Source organism: Oncorhynchus mykiss, chromosome 8 (assembly GCF_057628025.1).
Source record: "Oncorhynchus mykiss isolate SJ-2025 chromosome 8, ASM5762802v1, whole genome shotgun sequence".
NCBI classification, from domain to species: Eukaryota; Metazoa; Chordata; class Actinopteri; order Salmoniformes; family Salmonidae; genus Oncorhynchus; species Oncorhynchus mykiss.
In genome coordinates, this window is record NC_143029.1 from 83,057,361 (window position 1) to 83,077,276 (window position 19,916).

Here is a 19,916-nt window from a genome sequence, read left to right on the forward strand (position 1 = left end):
AGGAATAAAACAGTGAAAAGAGAAACCTGCACACTGGTCCTGTTCTGATGAAGGCAGACAACCGATTACGACATGTCATTTTTGAGAGCAGTGTGCAGGCGTTCTTTTTTTAGAGAAAAGTTACAACAACAACACAACATGTATGAGTCAAAACATCCTAATCTGGCCCCTCATGACTCTACTAACTGCCTGCTGTCTGAGGGAAACAGAGCTCCCTGACACAAATTCTCTCTCTCTGCTGCTCTCTCTTTTTTACCCTCTTTCTCACTCCCTCTCTCTGTTACTCTCTTTCTCTCCTGCTCTCTCTCTTATGCTCTCTCGTTCTCTCTCTATCCTGCTCTTTCTCTCGCTCTCTTTGCTGGTCTCTCTCTCCTGCTCTCTCTCTCTCTTTGCTGGTCTCTCTGCAGCTCTCTCTCTCTCTCTGCTGCTCTCTCTCTCTCTCTCTTTGCTGGTCTCTCTCTCCTGCTCTCTCTCTCTCTTTGCTGGTCTCTCTGCAGCTCTCTCTCTCTCTGCTGCTCTCTCTCTCTCTCTCTTTGCTGGTCTCTCTCTCTCCTGCTCTCTCTCTCTCTCCTGCTCTCTCTCTCTCTCTACTGCTCTCTGTCTCAATTCAATTTCAATTTTAGGGGCTTTATTGGCATGGGAAACATATGTTAACATTGCCAAAGCATGTGAAATAAACAAAAGTGAATAGTTCCAAAATAATTAACACATTTCAAATGTCATATTATGTTTATATGCAGTGTTGTAATTTATTTATTGAACCTTTATTTAACCAGGCAAGTCAGTTAAGAACAAATTCTTATCTACAATGACGGCCTACCGGGGAACGGTGGGTTAAGGGGGGAAGAACGACAGATTTTTACCTTGTCAGCTCAGGGATTTGAACTTGCAACCTTTCGGTTACTGGCCCAATGCTCTAACCACTAGGCTACCTGCCACACCAAATGCGATGTGCAGTAGTTAAAGTACAAAGGGGATAATAAATAAACATACACATAGGTTGTATTTATAATGGTGTTTGTTCTTCACTTTTCATGTGGCAACAGATATGGTAGATATGGGAGTTTATCAAAATCGGGTTTGTTTTCAAATTGTTTATGGGTCTGTGTAATCTGAGGGAAATATGTGTCTCTAATATGGTCATACATTTGGCAGGAGGTTAGGAAGTGCAGCTCAGTTTCCACCTCATTTTGTGGGCAGTGAGCACATAGCCTGTCTTCTCTTGAGAGCCAGGTCTGCCTACGGCCACTGTGTACTCTCTGTTTAGGGACAAATAGCATTCTAGTTTGCTCAGTTTTTTTGTAAATTCTTTCCAATGTGTGTCAAGTAATTATCCTTTTGTTTTCTCATGATTTGGTTGAGTCTAATTGTGTTGCTGTCCTGGGGCTCTGTGGGGTCTGCTTGTGTTTGTGATCAGAGCCCCAGGAACAGCTTGCTTAGGGGACTCTTCTCCAGGTTCATCTCTCTGTAGGTGATGGCTTTGTTTGGGAATCGCTTCCTTTTAGGTGGTTGTAGAATTTAACGGCTCTTTTCTGGATTTTGATAATTAGTAGGTATCGGGCTAATTGTGCTTTGCATGCATTATTTGGTGTTTTACATTGTACAGAATTCTGCATGCAGTGTCTCAATTTAGTGTTTGTCCCATTTTGTGAATTCTTGGTTTATGTTCCTTTTGATAGATAGTTCTTGACTTGTCTCTCAGATCGTTCAAGGCTTTGTGGAAGTTACCTGTGGCGCTTATGTTTAGGACAAGGTATGTATAGTTGTTTGTGTGCTCTAGGGCAACGGTGTCTAGATGGAATTTGTATTTGTGGTCCTGGCGACTGGACCTTTTTTGGAACATCGTTATGTTTGTCTTACTGAGACTTACTGTCAGGGCCCAGGTCTGACAGAATCTGTGCAGAAGATCTAGGTGCTGCTGTAGGCCCTCCTTGGTTGGGGACAGAAGCACCAGATCATTTTAGTAGGGTGAGGCCAGGTGCCGCAGACTTGTTGTTTGTGTACATGTATTTTATAATTTTGTATGATTTTCCTCCAACACCAATTTCCATCAGTTTGTATAGCAGGCCCTCTTGCCAAATTGAGTCAAAAGCTTTTTTGAAATCAACAAAGCATGATAAAACTTTGCCTTTGTTTTGATCTGTTTGTTTGTCAATTAGGGTGTGCAGGGTGAATACGTGGTCTGTCGTATGGTCATTTAGTAAAAAGCCAATTTCACATTTGCTCAGTACATTGTTTTTGCTGGGGAAATGTACAAGTCTGCTGCTAATGATAATGCAGAGGATTTTCCCAAGGTTGGTGTTGACGCATATCCCCCAGTAGTTATTGGGGTCAAATTTGTCTCCACTTTTGTGGATTAAAGTGATCAGTCTTTGGTTGCACATTTTGGGGAAGATGCCAGAGCTGAGGATGATGTTAAAGAGTTAGAATTTGTTGTCTGTATATTTTATCATTTAATTTAGGATACCATCAATGCCACAGGCCTTTTTGGGTTGGAGGGTTTGTATTTTGTCCTGTCGTTCATTCAGTGTAATTGGAGAATCCAGTGGGTTCTGGACATCTTTAATAGTTGATTCTAAGATTTGTATTTGATCATGTATATGTTATGTTCTTTGTTACAGAGCCAAAAATATTGGAGAAGTGGTTTACCCATACATCTCCATTTTGGATAGATAACTCTTCATGTTGTTGTTTGTTTAGTGTTTTCCAATTTTCCCAGAAGTGGTTAGAGTCTATGGATTCTTCAATTACATTGAGTTGATTTCTGCCATGCTGTTCCTTCTTTTTCCGTAGTGTATTTCTGTATTGGGGCGGCAGGTTTGCCAACAACAAATTCAATCCCTTCTGGACAATTTCCTGGACAAAATGTTTCACTGTAATAGTGAAGATAGTGAAGGTGTGAACTTGGCAGTAGAAACCCTACACAGTATATTTGACCTCTCAGCTTCCCTATCAAATCTAAACATTTCAAGCAGACCTAAGAAAATCGTTTTTTGGTAGATTTCCACACTATTTCCTTCCATCAATAGCATTTGTTAATATTATTCAGTTGCTTTGGCTTTGATGCCTCATGATTGAGCATAGCTCAAGTAGAGTGTGATTTTGCTGTGGTCTGATAGGGGTGTCAGTGCGCTGACTGTGAACTCTGAGAGACTCTGGGTTGAGGTCAGTGATAACGTAGTCGTCAGGACTACTGCCAAGAGATGAGCTATAGGTGTTCCTACCATAGGAGTCCTCTCGAAGCCTACCGTTGACAATGTAAATACCCAGCGTGCGACAGAGCTGCAGTAGTTGTGACCCATTTTTGTTGGTTATTTTGTTGTAATTGTGTCTAGGGGAGCATATGGGGGAGGGAATACTGTCACCTACAGGCAGGTGTTTGTCCCCCTGTGTGCTGAGGGTGTCAGGTTCTTGTCCGGTTCTGGCATTTAGGTCGCCACAGACTCTCTTTCTCTCTCTCCTGCTTTCTGTCTCTCTCTTCTGCTTTCTCTCTCTCTGTCGCTCTCTCTCTCTGCTGCTCTCTCTCCTGCTTTCTCTCTCTCTGTCACTCTCTTTCTCTGCTGCTCTCTTCCTCTTCTCTTTCTCTGCTGCTCTCTCTCCTGCTTTCTCTCTTTGTCGCTCTCCTTCTCTGCTGCTCTCTCCCTCTTCTCTTCTCTCTCTCTCTTCTGCTCTCTATCTCTCTTTCACCCTCTCTCTCTCTCTCTCTCTCTCTCTCTCTCATTCTCTTCTGCTGCACTCTCTTTTACCCCCCCCCCCCTCTAGATTTATCTCTGAGTAAATGTACATATCCCACAATGTCTCTTTTCCCAGTTGTCTAATCTGTTTATCAAGACTGATGAACATTGTTAGGTTACCAGACGGCCCCTGTCTGTCTCTGTCTTCCCAGGTCAGTAAGACTGGGGCGGAGGGAGCCGTGCTGGACGAGGCCAAGAACATCAATAAGTCTCTATCTTCTCTGGGCAACGTCATCTCAGCCCTGGCAGAAGGCTCTGTGAGTATCCCTCCACTATCACAGATACTGTGGCTGTTGGTTTGGTTGGTATAAAGATGAGTTGACCCACGAAAGCCTCACATCAACAGTATCCGTCATTATTTTAGAGATTTAAATATATGTTCCTAAAGGCCAGGTTTTGGTCCTAGCTGATTCACAGTTGTATAATTCCACTCCTTTTGTTTCAATCATAGATTGGTTTGTTTCGTTTCTTCTTTGCTCAGAATGTAACAACTTGAATGGGAATTGGATTGTTGTTTCTCTTAGTGAATGTTGTTTTGTTTCAGGGTTATATCCCGTACAGAGACAGTAAAATGACCAGAATCCTTCAGGACTCTCTGGGGGGGAACTGTAGGACCACCATTGTTATCTGTGCCTCTCCCTCTGCCTACAACGAGTCAGAGACCAAGTCCACCCTCATGTTTGGACAGAGGTGAGCTCACTCACTAGCTCCTAAAGGCATCGTTCACTCCAAAATATATTTGTAGTAGTCCGCTGTTAATACAATCCCACAAGTATGCATGGCAACAGTCACGTTTTCAAAAAAAAAACCATCAACAATTCACAATGAGTCACTACAATCACTGTTTAGTGAGCTATTCAGGGCTGTTGATTTAAAATAGGGTGTGACGGTTTAGTCCTGTTTGTGGTGTTTCCAGAGCGAAGACCATTAAGAACACCGTGTGTGTGAACGTGGAGCTGACGGCAGAACAGTGGAAGAAGAAGTACGAGAGGGAGAAGGAGAAGGGCAAGGCCCTGAGGAACACCATCACCTGGCTGGAGAATGAGCTCAACCGCTGGAGGAACGGTGAGGAGGAGAGGCCCAAAGTGATCAGCTGGCTAGGTCCTCATCTTTACTGTACAGACGTAGGAGTACAGCAAGGTCGTGTTCATTATGGCACAACGGAGCAAAACATTTCAAATGGTTTGCAATAGAATATGAAAATAAGTGTTTCTTATTGAAGAAGTACAGATACTACTACCTCCCTGATTTGTGTTTGTGTCATTTTCTTGAGAGAGGGACATTTGAGTAATTATGTGATGAATTAATTTGTTGGGGGGGAGGTGATTGAAGCCAGACACTCAGCTCAGATGAGAGCATTATGGCGATGAGAAGATAAATCAAATCAAATCAAATGTATTTATATAGCCCTTCGTACATCAGCTGATATCTCAAAGTGCTGTACAGAAACCCAGCCTAAAACCCCAAACAGCAAGCAATGCAGGTGTAGAAGCACGGTGGCTAGGAAAAACTCCCTTGAAAGGCCAAAACTTAGGAAGAAACCTAGAGAGGAACCAGGCTATGTGGGGTGGCCAGTCCTCTTCTGGCTGTGCCGGGTGGAGATTATAACAGAACATGGCCAAGATGTTCAAATGTTCATAAATGACCAGCATAGTCAAATAATAATGATCACAGGCAGAACAGTTGAAACTGGAGCAGCAGCACGGCCAGGTGGACTGGGGACAGCAAGGAGTCATCATGCCAGGTAGTCCTGACGCATGGTCCTAGGGCTCAGGTCCTCCCAAGAGAGAGAAAGAAAGAAAGAAAGAGAGAATTAGAGAGAGCATACTTAAATTCACACAGGACACCGGATAAGACAGGAGAAGTACTCCAGATATAACAAACTGACCCTAGCCCCCCGACACATAAACTACTGCAGCATAAATACTGGAGGCTGAGACAGGAGAGGTCAGGAGACACTGTGGCTCCATCCGCTGAAACCCCCGGACAGGGCCAAACAGGAAGGATATAACCCCACCCACTCTACCAAAGCACAGCCCCCACACCACTAGAGGGATATCTTCAACCACCAACTTACCATCCTGAGACAAGGCCGAGTATAGCCCACAAAAATCTCTGCCACGGCACAACCCAAGGGGGGGCGCCAACCCAGACAGGAAGATCACATCAGTGACTCAACCCACTCAAGTGACGCACCCCTCCTAGGGACGGCATGAAAGAGCCCTAGTAAGCCAGTGACTCAGCCCCTGTAATAGGGTTAGAGGCAGAGAGAATCCCAGTGGAAAGAGGGGAACCGGCCAGGCAGAGACAGCAAGGGCGGTTCGTTGCTCCAGAGCCTTTCCGTTCACCTTCACACTCCTGGACCAGACTACACTCAATCATATTACCCACTGAAGAGATGAGTCTTCAGTAAAGACTTAAAGGTTGAGACCGAGTTTGCGTCTCTCACATGGGTAGGCAGACCATTCCATAAAAATTGAGCTCTATAGGAGAAAGCCCTGCCTCCAGCTGCTTGTTTAGAAATTCTAGGGACAATTAGGAGGCCTGCGTCTTGTGACCGCAGCGTACGTGTAGGTATGTACGGCAGGACCAAATCAGAGAGATAGGTAGGAGCAAGCCCATGTAATGCTTTGTAGGTTAGCAGTAAAACCTTGAAATCAGCCCTTGCTTTGACAGGAAGCCAGTGTAGGGAGGCTAGCACTGGAGTAATATGATCACATTTTTTGGTTCTAGTCAAGATTCTAGGAGCCGTATTTAGCACTAACTGAAGTTTATTTAGTGCTTTATCCGGGTAGCCGGAAAGTAGAGCATTGCAGTAGTCTAAACTAGAAGTAATAAAAGCATGGATATATTTTTCTGCATCATTTTTGGACAGAAAGTTTCTGATTTTTGCAATGTTACGTAGATGGAAAAAAGCTGTCCTTGAAACAGTCTTGATATGTTCTTCAAAAGAGAGATCAGGGTCCAGAGTAACGCCGAGGTCCTTCACAGTTTTATTTGAGATGACTGTACAACCATTAAGATTAATTGTCAGATTCAACAGAAGATCTCTTTGTTTCTTGGGACCTAGAACAAGCATCTCTGTTTTGTCCGAGTTTAAAAGTAGAAAGTTTGCAGCCATCCACTTCCTTATGTCTGAAACACAGGCTTCTAGCGAGGGCAATTTTGGGGCTTCACCACGTTTCATTGAAATGTACAGCTGTGTGTCGGTTAGGCCTGCAGGGTGTGTCTGACCTCTCTGTGTGACCGTCACGCTGCCCCCTGCAGGTGAGAGTGTGCCTGTGGACGAGCAGTTTGACAAGGAGAAGGCCCAGGCTGAGGTGCTGGCCCTGGACAATGTGCCCAACGACAAGCCTGCCTCTACCCCCAACATGCCCCAGCTCCGTCTGACCGACGCAGAGAAGGACAAGTGTGAGGGGGAGCTGGCCAAGCTTTACAAGCAGCTGGATGATAAGGTGAGAGAGGCCGGCCACAGAGCGCGTGTGTGTGTGTGTGTGTGTGTGTGTGTGTGTGTGTGTGTGTGTGTGTGTGTGTGTGTGTGTGTGTGTGTGTGTGTGTGTGTGTGCGTAGGTGTTTGTGCGTGTTGAGAAGGACAAGTGTGAGGGGGAGCTGGCCAAGCTCTGCAAGCACCTGGACGATCAGGTGAGAGATGCCGGCCACAGAGCATCCAGCAGGAGGTAGCAACAGCCAATGTCTACGTCATAAATTGCACCCTATTCCCTATATTGTGTACTACTTTTAAACAGGACCCAATAGGGAACAGGGTGCCATTTAGGACTCAACTAATGAGTTGAAGGGAAAGAGCTGAGTAAGACACTCACACGGGTCTCATACACATGTTTAGCAGATGTTATTGCGGGTGTAGTGAAATGCTTGTGTTCGTAGCTCCTACAGTGCAGTAATATCTAACAATTCACAACAATACACACAAACCTAAAAGTAAAATAATGGAATTAACAAAATATACAAATATTAGGACGAGCCAACTGGACATGATGCAGGTGTGTTGTTGAACAACAATCCATCAAAATACACTATTTGTACTCCCCTTCAAATTGGTGGATTCATCCATTTCAGCCACACCCGTTGCTGACAGGTGTATAAAATCGAGCACACAGCCATGCAATCTCCACAGACAAACATTCGGTCAACTGTAAGTGGTAGTCCACACAAGCTCACAGAACGGGACCGCCGAGTGCTGAAGCTCGTAAAAATCGTCTATCCTCAGTTACAACACTCACTACCGAGTTCCAAACTGCCTCTAGAAGCAACGATGGCACAAGAACTGTTTGTTGGGGCCGAGCAGCCGCACACAAGCCTAAGGTAACCATGCGCAATGCCAAGCTTCGGCTGGAGGGGTGTAAAGCTCACTGCCATTGGACTCTGGAGCAGTAGAAACATGTTCTCTGGAGTGATGAATCACGCTTCACCATCTGGCAGTCCAACGGAGGCTTGAGGACCTCCAACTTTGTGGCAACAGTTTGGGGAAGGCCCTTTCCTGTTTCAGCATGACAATGCCTCCGTGCACAAAGCGAGGTACATACAGAAATTGACTGTCCAGTTCGGTGTGGAAGAACTTGACTGGCCTGCACAGAGCCCTGATCTCAACCCCATCGAACACCTTTGGGATTAATTGGAACGCCAACTGCGCAAGTCCCAGAGCAATGTTCCAACATCTAGTGGAAAGTCTTCCTAGAAGAGTGGAGGCTGTTATAGCAGAAAAGGGGGAACCAACTTCATATTAATGCCCAAGATTTTGGAATGAGATGGTGTCCACATACTTTTGGTAATTTAGTGTAGTTTACTGTCCATGGGAGACGTCCCATGTTGGAGCGTGTGTTTGTCTGTGTGTTTGAATGTGTGTTTGAATGATGATGATGCTAAACCTATCCTCTCTCTCTCCCTGCTGTCCTCTCTCTCTTTGCTGTCCTCTCTCTCCCTGCTGTCCTCTCTTTCCCTGCTGTCCTCTCTCTCTCTCTCTGCTGTCCTCTCTCTCTCTCTCTGCTGTCCTCTCTCTCTCTGCTGTCCTCTCTCTCCCTGCTGTCCTCTCTCTCTCTGCTGTCCTCTCTCTCTCTGCTGTCCTCTCTCTCTCTCTCTGCTGTCCTCTCTCTCTCTGCTGTCCTCTCTCTCCCTGCTGTCCTCTCTCTCTCTGCTGTCCTCTCTCTCTCCCTCCTGTCCTCTCTCTCTCTCTGCTGTCCTCTCTCTCTCTGCTGTCCTCTCTCTCTCTGCTATCCTCTCTCTCTCTGCTGTCCTCTCTCTCTCTCTGCTGTCCTCTCTCTCTCTCTGCTGTCCTCTCTCTCTCTGCTATCCTCTCTCTCTCTGCTGTCCTCTCTCTCTCTCTGCTGTCCTCTCTCTCTCTGCTATCCTCTCTCTCTCTGCTGTCCTCTCTCTCTGTGTGTCCAGGATGATGAGATAAACCAGCAGAGCCAGCTGGCTGAGAAGCTCAAGCAGCAGATGTTGGACCAGGAGGAGGTGAGTGCTGATTGGGCTGTTGTCATCTTGTTGTTACTGTAATTCTGGTTAAAGACTGTTGAACCTCAATCAAAGTAATCAAACTGTATGTTAGCTAAATGACCTTTCTATCTGTGTCATGGTCTCACTTTTCATTTGTGTGTGTGTGTGTGTGTGTGTGTGTGTGTGTGTGTGTGTGTGTGTGTGTGTGTGTGTGTGTGTGTGTGTGTAGCTGCTGGTGTCATCGCGACGCGACCATGACAACCTGCAGTCAGAGCTGAATCGCCTGCAGGCTGAGAACGAGGCTTCCAAGGATGAGGTGAAGGATAATAATATTGTTATTATTACTATAGTTATTTTTTAAAATTTATTATTATTATTAAAGTTACTATTAATGTTGTTGTGGTGTAGGTGAAGGAGGTGCTGCAGGCCCTGGAGGAGCTGGCTGTTAACTACGACCAGAAGAGTCAGGAGGTGGAGCAGAAGACCACGGACTTTGAGATGCTCAGCGAAGAGCTCAACCAGAAATCAGTGAGACAATGTCCACTCCTCATGAAGAAAGCTGTCTATTCATATTGTAATACGTTTTAAGACCTGCATGTTGTTTTTTGTTATCTGTATAAGTCAGTCATACCTCTATTTTTGTCCATATTATATTAAAATATGAAAATGTTTTTCTCTGTCTGTTTCCAGAACGTCCTGACGTCCATTGACTCTGAGCTGCAGAAAGTGAAGGAGATGACCAACCACCAGAAGAAGAGGACCAGTGAGATGATGTCATCACTACTCAAAGACCTGGCAGAGATTGGCATCGCCGTGGGCAGCAACGACATCAAGGTAAACAGGAAATGACACGTCACCACATGACATTCCAAAAGATGGGTATTATTTTATAAGCATCTAAAGGAAATATGTAATATATGTTTCCCCTAAACCCAAATAAAATTATAACCTTGCTCTTCTTTCTTTCTACATCTGTCTCTCTCTCTTTTCTCCCTCCCTCCCCCTCCCACAGCAACACGAGGGCAGTGGTCTGATAGACGAGGAGTTCACGGTGGCTCGTCTGTACATCAGTAAGATGAAGTCGGAGGTGAAGACCATGGTGAAACGCTGTAGACAGCTGGAGAGCACCCAGTCAGAGAGCAACCAGAAGATGGACGAGAACGACCAGGAGCTGGCCGCCTGTCAGCTGAGGATACAACAGGTTAGCCTGCTACTTATCATACAGTAGTTAATGTCCAACACATTCTTAGGCTGGAGTTATACCACGCAACTTTCACACCATTTTTTGTTACCGTTGTAAGTGACAGAATTTCAAGCAACTTTGCTGATACATGAAGCAACTCAAACGCAACTAAAATGACATGCAACAGCCAATCAAATTGAAGCTGCTTTTGTTTTGTCATATCATTTCACATGGTTTGGGAACTCTAAACCCACCCAATGTGGTTTGGGAACTCTAAACCCACCCACCTACTGCATTAAATTGTGATTTTCACAAATGTAATTGTTTATCCAACCATTTAGTTATTGTATAAGGATCGATTTAGACAACATTCTGGCTGTACATTTTTGCTAGCGAGCCCAAATTAAATTGACAGCACTGTTTTATCAAGCTAGCTAGCTAGCAACCATCTAACCAAGCTAGCAGCAAACTAAGCTAGCTAGCTAGCAACCAAGCTAGCAACAAATTAAGCTAGCTAGCTAGCAACCAAGCTAGCAACAAATTAAGCTAGCTAGCTAGCAACCAAGCTAGCAACAAACTAAGCTAGCTAGCTAGCAACCAAGCTAGCAACAAATTAAGCTAGCTAGCTAGCAACCAAGCTAGCAACAAATTAAGCTAGCTAGCTAGCAACCAAGTTAGCAACAAATTAAGCTAGCTAGCTAGCAACCAAGCTAGCAACAAACTAAGCTAGCTAGCTAGTGGCGCAGTTCATGTTGAACAATTTCAGTTGACACTGTTTAAAGAGAGGCCTGAGTTCACTTCAGAAATGACATTTATTGGCTGCCAAACCATATACATAAACCTTTACTAGCTTTGATGACAATATTTATATATACAGCTCCCGTTTAGCAAATCTCTCTTCACGATTCCCACAGCACTGGCAGTTGTACTGTTGACATGGCAACTGGGCACTGAGTTCTGACCCAAAGATATTTATAACTAACCCAAGATAGTTCATCTGTGTTGTTTTCAATGGAAGCAAATTAAGCACAATGGGCAACAAGGAGGAGGGCAGAGCCAGCTAGCGAGTTCTAACATGTATTTGCATATTTTCGAACACCTCTGTGAAGTGTGACAGTGCAACAACTCAATTCGCCCTTGCACTCCTATTAAAACAAATAAAAAACGGAGACTTTGGCGAAGGGTCACGTCTACAAAACTTAGTGCACCCTGTTCATAACTGAATGATGATGATTGTAGTTTTGGGAACAGAAAACTGCATTGAGATCGGGATTTTCTTCAATGAAAAAATCAGCAGAATGTGGGCTCGGTTTTATCTCTCTCCCACTGCTGGCCTTGGGGCTTCTTCTCATCACCATATTTAGTGGGTAGGGGAAATTCCAGCCAGATGTTTCAGATTATACATGCGGTAAAATAAACTCAGCATAAAAAGAAACGTCCTCACTGTCAACTGCGTTTATTTTCAGCAAACTTAACATGTGTAAATATTTGTATGAACATAACAAGATTCAACAACTGAGACATGAACTGAACAAGTTCCACAGACATGTGACTAACATAAATTGAATAATGTGTCCCTGACCAAAGGGGGGTTCGACTCAAAAGTAACAGTCAGTATCTGGTGTGGCCACCAGCTGCATTAAGTTCTGCAGTGCATCTCCCCCTCATGGACTGCACCAGATTTGCTAGTTCTTGCTGTGAGATGTTACCCCACTCTTCCACCAAGGCACCTGCAAGTTCCCAGACATTTCTGGGGGGAATGGCCCTAGCCCTAGCCCTCACCCTCCAAACCAACAGGTCCCAGACGTGCTCAATGGGATTGCGATCCGGGCTCTTCGCTGGCCATGGCAGAACACTGATATTCCTGTCTTGCAGGAAATCACACACAGAACGAGCAGTATGGCTGGTGGCATTGTCATGCTGGATGGTCATGTCAGGATTAGCCTGCAGGAAGGGTACCACATGAGGGAGGAGGATGTCTTCCCTGTAACGCACAGTGTTGAGATTGCCTGCAATACAACAAGCTCAGTCCGATGATGCTCTGACACACCGCCCCAGACCATGACGGACCCTCTACCTCCAAATCGATCCCGCTCCAGAGTACAGGCCTCGGTGTAATGCTCATTCCTTCAACGATAAACACAAATCCGACCATCACCCCTGGTGAGAGAGACAAAACCACGACTCGTCAGTGAAGAGCACTTTTTGCCAGTCCTGTCTGGTCCAGCGACGGTGGGTTTGTGCCCATAGGTGACGATGTTGCCATTGATGTCTGGTGAGGACCTGCCTTACAACAGGCCTACAAGCCCTCAGTCCAGCCTCTCTCAGCCTATTGCGGACATTCTGAGCACTGATGGAGGGATTGTGCGTTCCTGGTGTAACTCGGGCAGTTGTTGTTGCCATTCTGTACCTGTCCGCAGGTGTGATGTTCGGACATACCGATCCTGTGTCCGTCCTGTCTCCCTGTAGCGCTGTCTTAGGCGTCTCACAGTACGGACATTGCCATTTATTGCCCTGGCCACATCTGCAGTCCTCATCCCTCCTTGCAGCATGCCTAAGGCACATCCACGCACCATGCGATTATGTTAGGTCAGTACCTATTCACAAAAAACACAGCCATTTTCCAGGCAAAGAGAGGAGTCACAAAAAGCAGAAATAGAGATAAAATTAATCACTAACCTTTGATGATCTTCATCAGATGACACTCATAGGACTTCATGTTACACAATACATGTATGTTTTGTTCAATAAAGTTCATATTTATATCCAAAAATCTCAGTTTACATTGGCGCGTTGTAATGTTTTGCCTCCAAAACATCCGGTGAAAGTGCAGAGGGCCACGTCAATTTACAGAAATACTCATCATAAATGTTGATGAAAATACAACTGTTATGCATGGAATTAAATATATACTTGTCCTTAATGCAACCGCTGTGTGAGATTTCAAAAAAGCTTTACAGCGAAAGCACACCATGGAATAATCTGAGTACTGCGCTCAGAGACCAAAACAAGCCATACAGGTACCCGCCATGTTGTGGAGTCAACAAAAGTCAGAAATAGCATTATAAATATTCACTTACCTTTTGATCTTCATCAGAATGCACTCCCAGGAATCCCAGTTCCACAATAAATGTTAGTTTTGTTCGATAAAGTTCATCATTTATGTCGAAATACCAAATTTTTCTTCTCGCGTTTAGTACAGTAATCCAAATGCGCAGGCACTAGGTCCAGACAAAGTCAAAAAAGTTATTACAGTTCGTAGAAACATGTCAAACGATGTATATAATCAATCTTTAGGATGTTTTTATCATAAATCTTCAATAATGTTTCAACTGGAGAATTCCTTTGTCTTTAGAAATGAAAGGGAACGCAGCTAACTCTCACGGGCGCACGCCTGACTGAGCACATGGCCTTCTGGCAGATCCTTCTGGCAGACCTTACTCAATCAGCTCTTATTCTCTCCCCCTTCACAGTAGAAGCCTCAAACTAGGTTCTAAAGACTGTTGACATCTTGTGGAAGCCTTAGGAAGTGCAGTCGGACCAAATTTCCACTGTATATTGGATAGGCAAAGAGTTGAAAAACTACAAACCTCAGATTTCCCACTTCCTGGTTGGATTTTTTCTCAGGTTTTTGCCTGCCATATGAGTTCTGTTATACTCACATATATCATTCAAACAGTTTTAGAAACTTCAGAGTGTTTTCTATCCATATATACTAATCATATGCGTATCCTAGCATCTGGGCCTGAGTAGCAGGCAGTTTACTCTGGGCACGCTTTTCATCGGACATGAAAATACTGCCCCCTACCCCAAAGAAGTTAACTACCATTCCACAGGTGCACGTTCATTAATTGTTTATGGTTCATTGAACATGCATGGGAAACAGTGTTTAAACCCTTTACAATTATTTTGATTTTTACTAATTATCTTTGAAAGACAGGGTCCTGAAAAAGGGGACGTTTCTTTTTTTGCTGAGTTTATCTGGCTCCTTGTTATATCTGTGTCCAAACCTTCGAATGGATCATGTGACAAAAGCATCCTCTTGCACCAAGTTGAAAAGATGAGTTGCTTATAGTTCACAGAGCAATCAAGAAGCAATTATGTTGCAGGTTGCGTCGTGTAACAACTCTCAGGCACCACAGGTACAACAGTGGCTACTCGTCATCATTATTCTGTTACTTCTCACCCACTGCCTCTTGAAATCCAACAATATTGTGCTAGTTTCACAAATTGACAGTTAGACCTCCAAAAGAATCCAACAGATTTATCTGCATCTGCTTGGACCCCTTCTCTATAAAGACCCTGTATAGTGGTACTATACTGTAATAGAGTAAAGGGGGATACCTAGTCAGTTGTGCAACTGAATGCATCTGAATCTGAATCTGCCTTAATCGACATCCATGTCTTCGGCGCCCGTGGAACAGCGGGTTAACTGCCTTTCTCAGGAGCAGAACGACAGAGTTTTACCTTGTCAGCATGGTGATTCAATCCAGCAACCTTTCGGTTACTGGCCCAACGCTCTAACCACAAGGCTACCTGCCGTAGTCATGTAGTAATATAATGTAATACTGTCATATAATATAGTAGTGCAGTAATATAATATACTAATCTAATGTAGTAATATAATATAGTCATGTAATATAATATACTAATATAATGTAGTAATGTAATATAATATAGTAATGTAGTAATATAATAATGAAATGTAGTAATATAATGTAGTAATATAATAGTCAAATGTAGTAATATAATGTAGTAATATAATGTAGTAATATAATGTAGTAATATAATGTAGTAATATAATGTAGTAATATAATGTAGTAATATAATGTAGTAATATAATAGTCAAATGTAGTAATATAATGTAGTAATATAATGTAGTAATATAATGTAGTAATATAATGTAGTAATATAATGTAGTAATATAATAGTCAAATGTAGTAATATAATGTAGTAATATAATGTAGTAATATAATAATGAAATGTAGTAATATAGTAATATAATAATAAATGTAGTAATATAATGTAGTAATATAATGTAGTAATATAATGTAGTAATATAATGTAGTAATATAATAATGAAATGTAGTAATATAGTAATATAATAATAAATGTAGTAATATAATAATATAATGAAATGTAATATAATATAATAATGTAGTAATATAATATAGTAATATAATACAATAATGTAGTAATATAGTCATGTAGTAATATAATAATAAAATGTAGTGATATAATATAATGTAATAATATATTGTAGTAATATAATAATGAAATGTAGTAATATAATGTAATAATATAATAATATAATGTAGTAATATAATATGGTAATGTAGTAATATAATAATGTAGTAATATAATATAGTAATATAATACAATAATATAGTAATATAATAATATAATGTAGTAATATAATAATATAATGTAGTAATATAATGTAGTAATATAATACAATAATGTAGTAATATAATGTATCAATATAATCTAGTAATGTAGTAATATAATAATGCAGGAATACAATACAATAATGTAGTAATATAATATAGTAATGTAGTAATAATATATTAATATAGTAATAATATATAGTAATGTAATATAGTAATATAGTAACAGAATAATGAAATGTAGTAATATAGTAATGTAGTAATAATATATTCATATAGTTCTAATATGTGGTAATATAGTAATGTAGTAACATAATAATGAAATGTAGTAATAATATATTGTAGTAATATAATAATGAAATGTAGTAATATAATGTAATAATATAATAATATAATGTAGTAATATAATATGGTAATGTAGTAATATAATAATGTAGTAATATAATATAGTAATATAATACAATAATATAGTAATATAATGTAGTAATATAATAATATAATGTAGTAATATAATATAGTAATATAATACAATAATATAGTAATATAATGTAGTAATATAGTAATATAATGTAGTAATATAGTAATATAATGTAGTAATATAATATAGTAATATAATAATCTAGTAATATAATACAATAATGTAGTAATATAATGTAGTAATATAGTAATATAATGTAGTAATATAATGTAGTAATATAATGTAGTAATATAATGTAGTAATATAATGTAGTAATATAATAATATAATGTAGTAATATAATGTAGTAATATAATGTAGTAATATAATAATATAATGTAGTAATATAATATAGTAATATAATAATCTAGTAATATAATACAATAATGTAGTAATATAATGTATCAATATAATCTAGTAATGTAGTAATATAATAATGAAATGTAGTAATATAATGTAATAATATAATAATATAATGTAGTAATATAATATGGTAATGTAGTAATATAATAATGTAGTAATATAATATAGTAATATAATACAATAATATAGTAATATAATAATATAATGTAGTAATATAATAATATAATGTAGTAATATAATGTAGTAATAATATATTAATATAGTTCTAATATGTGGTAATATAGTAATGTAGTAACATAATAATGAAATGTAGTAATGTTGTAGTAATCTCCATCTCCCCCTGCAGCACGAGGCTAAGATCAAGTCTCTGACAGAGTACCTTCAGAACGTGGAGCAGAAGAAGAGACAGCTGGAGGAGAACGTTGACTCTCTGAACGAGGAACTGGTCAAGATCAGTGCCCAGGGTAACAAACCCCATCTCCTGTAACACACCCGAGCCGCTGTAACACACCCCCAGCCGCTGTAACACCCCATCCCCTCCAGCTGCTGTAACAGACACACCCAGCTGCTGTAACACCCCCCCCCCCCCCCCCCCCAGTCGCTGTAACAGACACACCCTGCCTCTGTAACAGACACACCCTGCCTCTAACAGACACACCCAGCCTCTAACAGACACACCCTGCCTACACCCTGCCTCTAACACACACCCAGCCTCTAACAGACACACCCTGCCTCTGTAACAGACACACCCAGCAGCTGTAACAGACACACCCAGCAGCTGTAACAGACACACCCAGCCTCTGTAACAGACACACCCAGCAGCTGTAACAGACACCCAGCACATAATAGAATACATTCCTTATAAACGTCTCTAAAACAGATTCACAACAAATAGTGCCATCTAGTGACAAAGGTCAAATGTTTTTGCAGAGAAAGTCACAGCCATGGAGAAGGAGAACGAGATCCAATCTGCTAATGAGGTCAAGGTATGTCACCCTGTTCATACTATAGAACTGCCTACTATGATCATATGTTATGGTTTATATATATATATATATATATATATATAGGGGAGACGCGGGATGTCTAAGTATCATTGGTTGTATATAAATTAGTTTGGAGCAGTCTGACTTTCCTTTCCGCCTTTCGTGGCGTCAGGAGCTGTTGTTGTTTCAGTTATCCAGATGATTGTTGACCTATTGACCTGTGTGTGGCATCCCCAGGAGGCTGTGGAGCAGCAGATCGCTGGTCACCGTGAGGCCCATCAGAAACAGATCAGCAGCCTGAGAGATGAACTGGACAGGAAGGAACACCTCATGACTGAACTGCAGGAGTAAGAGACACAGACACACACACACGCAGACACGCAGACACGCAGACACACACACACACAGACACAGACACACACACACAGACACAGACACACACACACAGACACGTAGACACACACACACACACACACACAGACACGTAGACACACACAGACACGCAGACACAGACACACACACACAGACACACACACAGACACAGACACACACACACAGACACACACACACACACACACACACACACACACACACAGACACGTAGACACACACAGACACGCAGACACAGACACACACACACACACACACACACACACAGACACGCAGACACACACAGACACACACACACAGACACAGACACACACACACACTATAAAGGGAATAGGGTGCCATAAGGAGATAACGGTGTTGTCCTACGCTGGGCTCACCGCGTTGTTGTTCTCCTCCAGTCTGAACCAGAAGATCATGCTGGAACAGGAGCGCCTCAGGGTGGAACACGACAAACTCAAGTCCACTGACCAGGAGAAGAGCCGGAAGCTGCACGAGCTCACGTACGTTACCTACACCTACAGACAGCATGTGATCGTTAAAGTACTGTGGCGTATGAACATTTGATTCTGTATTATTTAACCTTTATTTAACTAGGCAAGTCAGTTAAGAACAAATTCTTTTTTTCAATGACAGCTTACCGGGGAACGGTGGGTTAACTGCCTTGTTCAGGGGCAGAACGACAGATTTGTACCTTGTCAGCTCGGGGATTCAAGCCAGCAACCTTTCAGTTACTGACCCAACGCTCTAACCACTAGGCTACCTGCCGCCCCATATACAATGATGTTGTTCACTAGGGCCCACCTAACATGCTTACTATAGAAGTGTCACTTCTGGTTAGCTTTGTTTAGCACTATGACCTGTCCAATATCACTATAGTCAAGCTGTGACTAATGGCTCTGTGTGCTGTGTTGTGCAGGGTGATGCAGGACAGGAGAGAGCAGGCCAGACAGGACCTGAAGGGACTGGAGGAGACTGTGGTGAGTAGATGTGTATAACTGCACCTGCTTTCTCCTTCCACTGCAGCCACACTCAGGCACATGAACGCGGATGAAATCCTAAATGACCTACTGTACATTGTCCGTTTTTGTCCATCCACAGCACAACTCAAATCAACTATTTTCAGACCATACGTAAAAAGATAAGACTGTTAGTGTGTTTTTTAATGGACAATCGCTTCCTTTTATATATCCAACAACGGATCGCTCCCATAGAAATAGCTTTAAACCTCTTCTCTCTCTTTGTCCCCGTTCCCAGGCCAAGGAGCTCCAGACCCTGCACAACCTGAGGAAGCTGTTTGTCCAGGACCTGGCTACCCGAGTGAAGAAGAGTGCTGAGATGGACTCTGATGACACAGGAGGCAGCGCAGCTCAGAAACAGAAGATCTCCTTTCTGGAGAACAACCTGGAGCAACTTACCAAGGTTCACAAACAGGTATGTACTCTGTACTGTACAAACAGGTATGTACTCTGTACTGTACAAACAGGTATGTACTCTGTACTGTACTGTACAGCAGGTATGTACTCTGTACTGTACTGTACAAACAGGTATGTACTCTGTACTGTACAAACAGGTATGTACTCTGTACTGTACAAACAGGTATGTACTCTGTACTGTACTGTACAAACAGGTATGTACTCTGTACTGTACAAACAGGTATGTACTCTGTACTGTACAAACAGGTATGTACTCTGTACTGTACTGTACAAACAGGTATGTACTCTGTACTGTACTGTACAAACAGGTATGTACTCTGTACTGTACTGTACAACAGGTATGTACTCTGTACTGTACTGTACAAACAGGTATGTACTCTGTACTGTACAAACAGGTATGTACTCTGTACTGTACTGTACAACAGGTATGTACTCTGTACTGTACAAACAGGAATGTACTCTGAACTGTACAACAGGTATGTACTCCGTACTGTACAACAGGTATGTACTCCGTACTGTACAACAGGTAT

The 19,916-nt window shown here is 42.0% G+C and overlaps 1 protein-coding gene across 2 annotated transcripts in view; it reads left to right on the top strand.

The window, feature by feature from the left end:
* The window catches only part of LOC110530752 (kinesin-1 heavy chain), a 41,101-nt gene that overhangs the window by 16,158 nt on the left and 5,027 nt on the right, over positions 1-19,916 (top strand). For both annotated transcript variants that reach the window (XM_036986457.2, XM_036986456.2), the window contains exons 8-22: positions 3,887-3,991; positions 4,279-4,424; positions 4,651-4,799; positions 7,002-7,189; positions 9,138-9,206; positions 9,418-9,504; positions 9,597-9,716; positions 9,879-10,022; positions 10,201-10,389; positions 16,924-17,041; positions 17,508-17,563; positions 17,801-17,910; positions 18,352-18,453; positions 18,870-18,930; positions 19,208-19,384. In XM_036986457.2, coding sequence (XP_036842352.1) covers positions 3,887-3,991; positions 4,279-4,424; positions 4,651-4,799; positions 7,002-7,189; positions 9,138-9,206; positions 9,418-9,504; positions 9,597-9,716; positions 9,879-10,022; positions 10,201-10,389; positions 16,924-17,041; positions 17,508-17,563; positions 17,801-17,910; positions 18,352-18,453; positions 18,870-18,930; positions 19,208-19,384 — 1,821 coding nt within the window. The remainder of the gene's footprint in view (positions 1-3,886; positions 3,992-4,278; positions 4,425-4,650; positions 4,800-7,001; positions 7,190-9,137; positions 9,207-9,417; positions 9,505-9,596; positions 9,717-9,878; positions 10,023-10,200; positions 10,390-16,923; positions 17,042-17,507; positions 17,564-17,800; positions 17,911-18,351; positions 18,454-18,869; positions 18,931-19,207; positions 19,385-19,916) is intronic.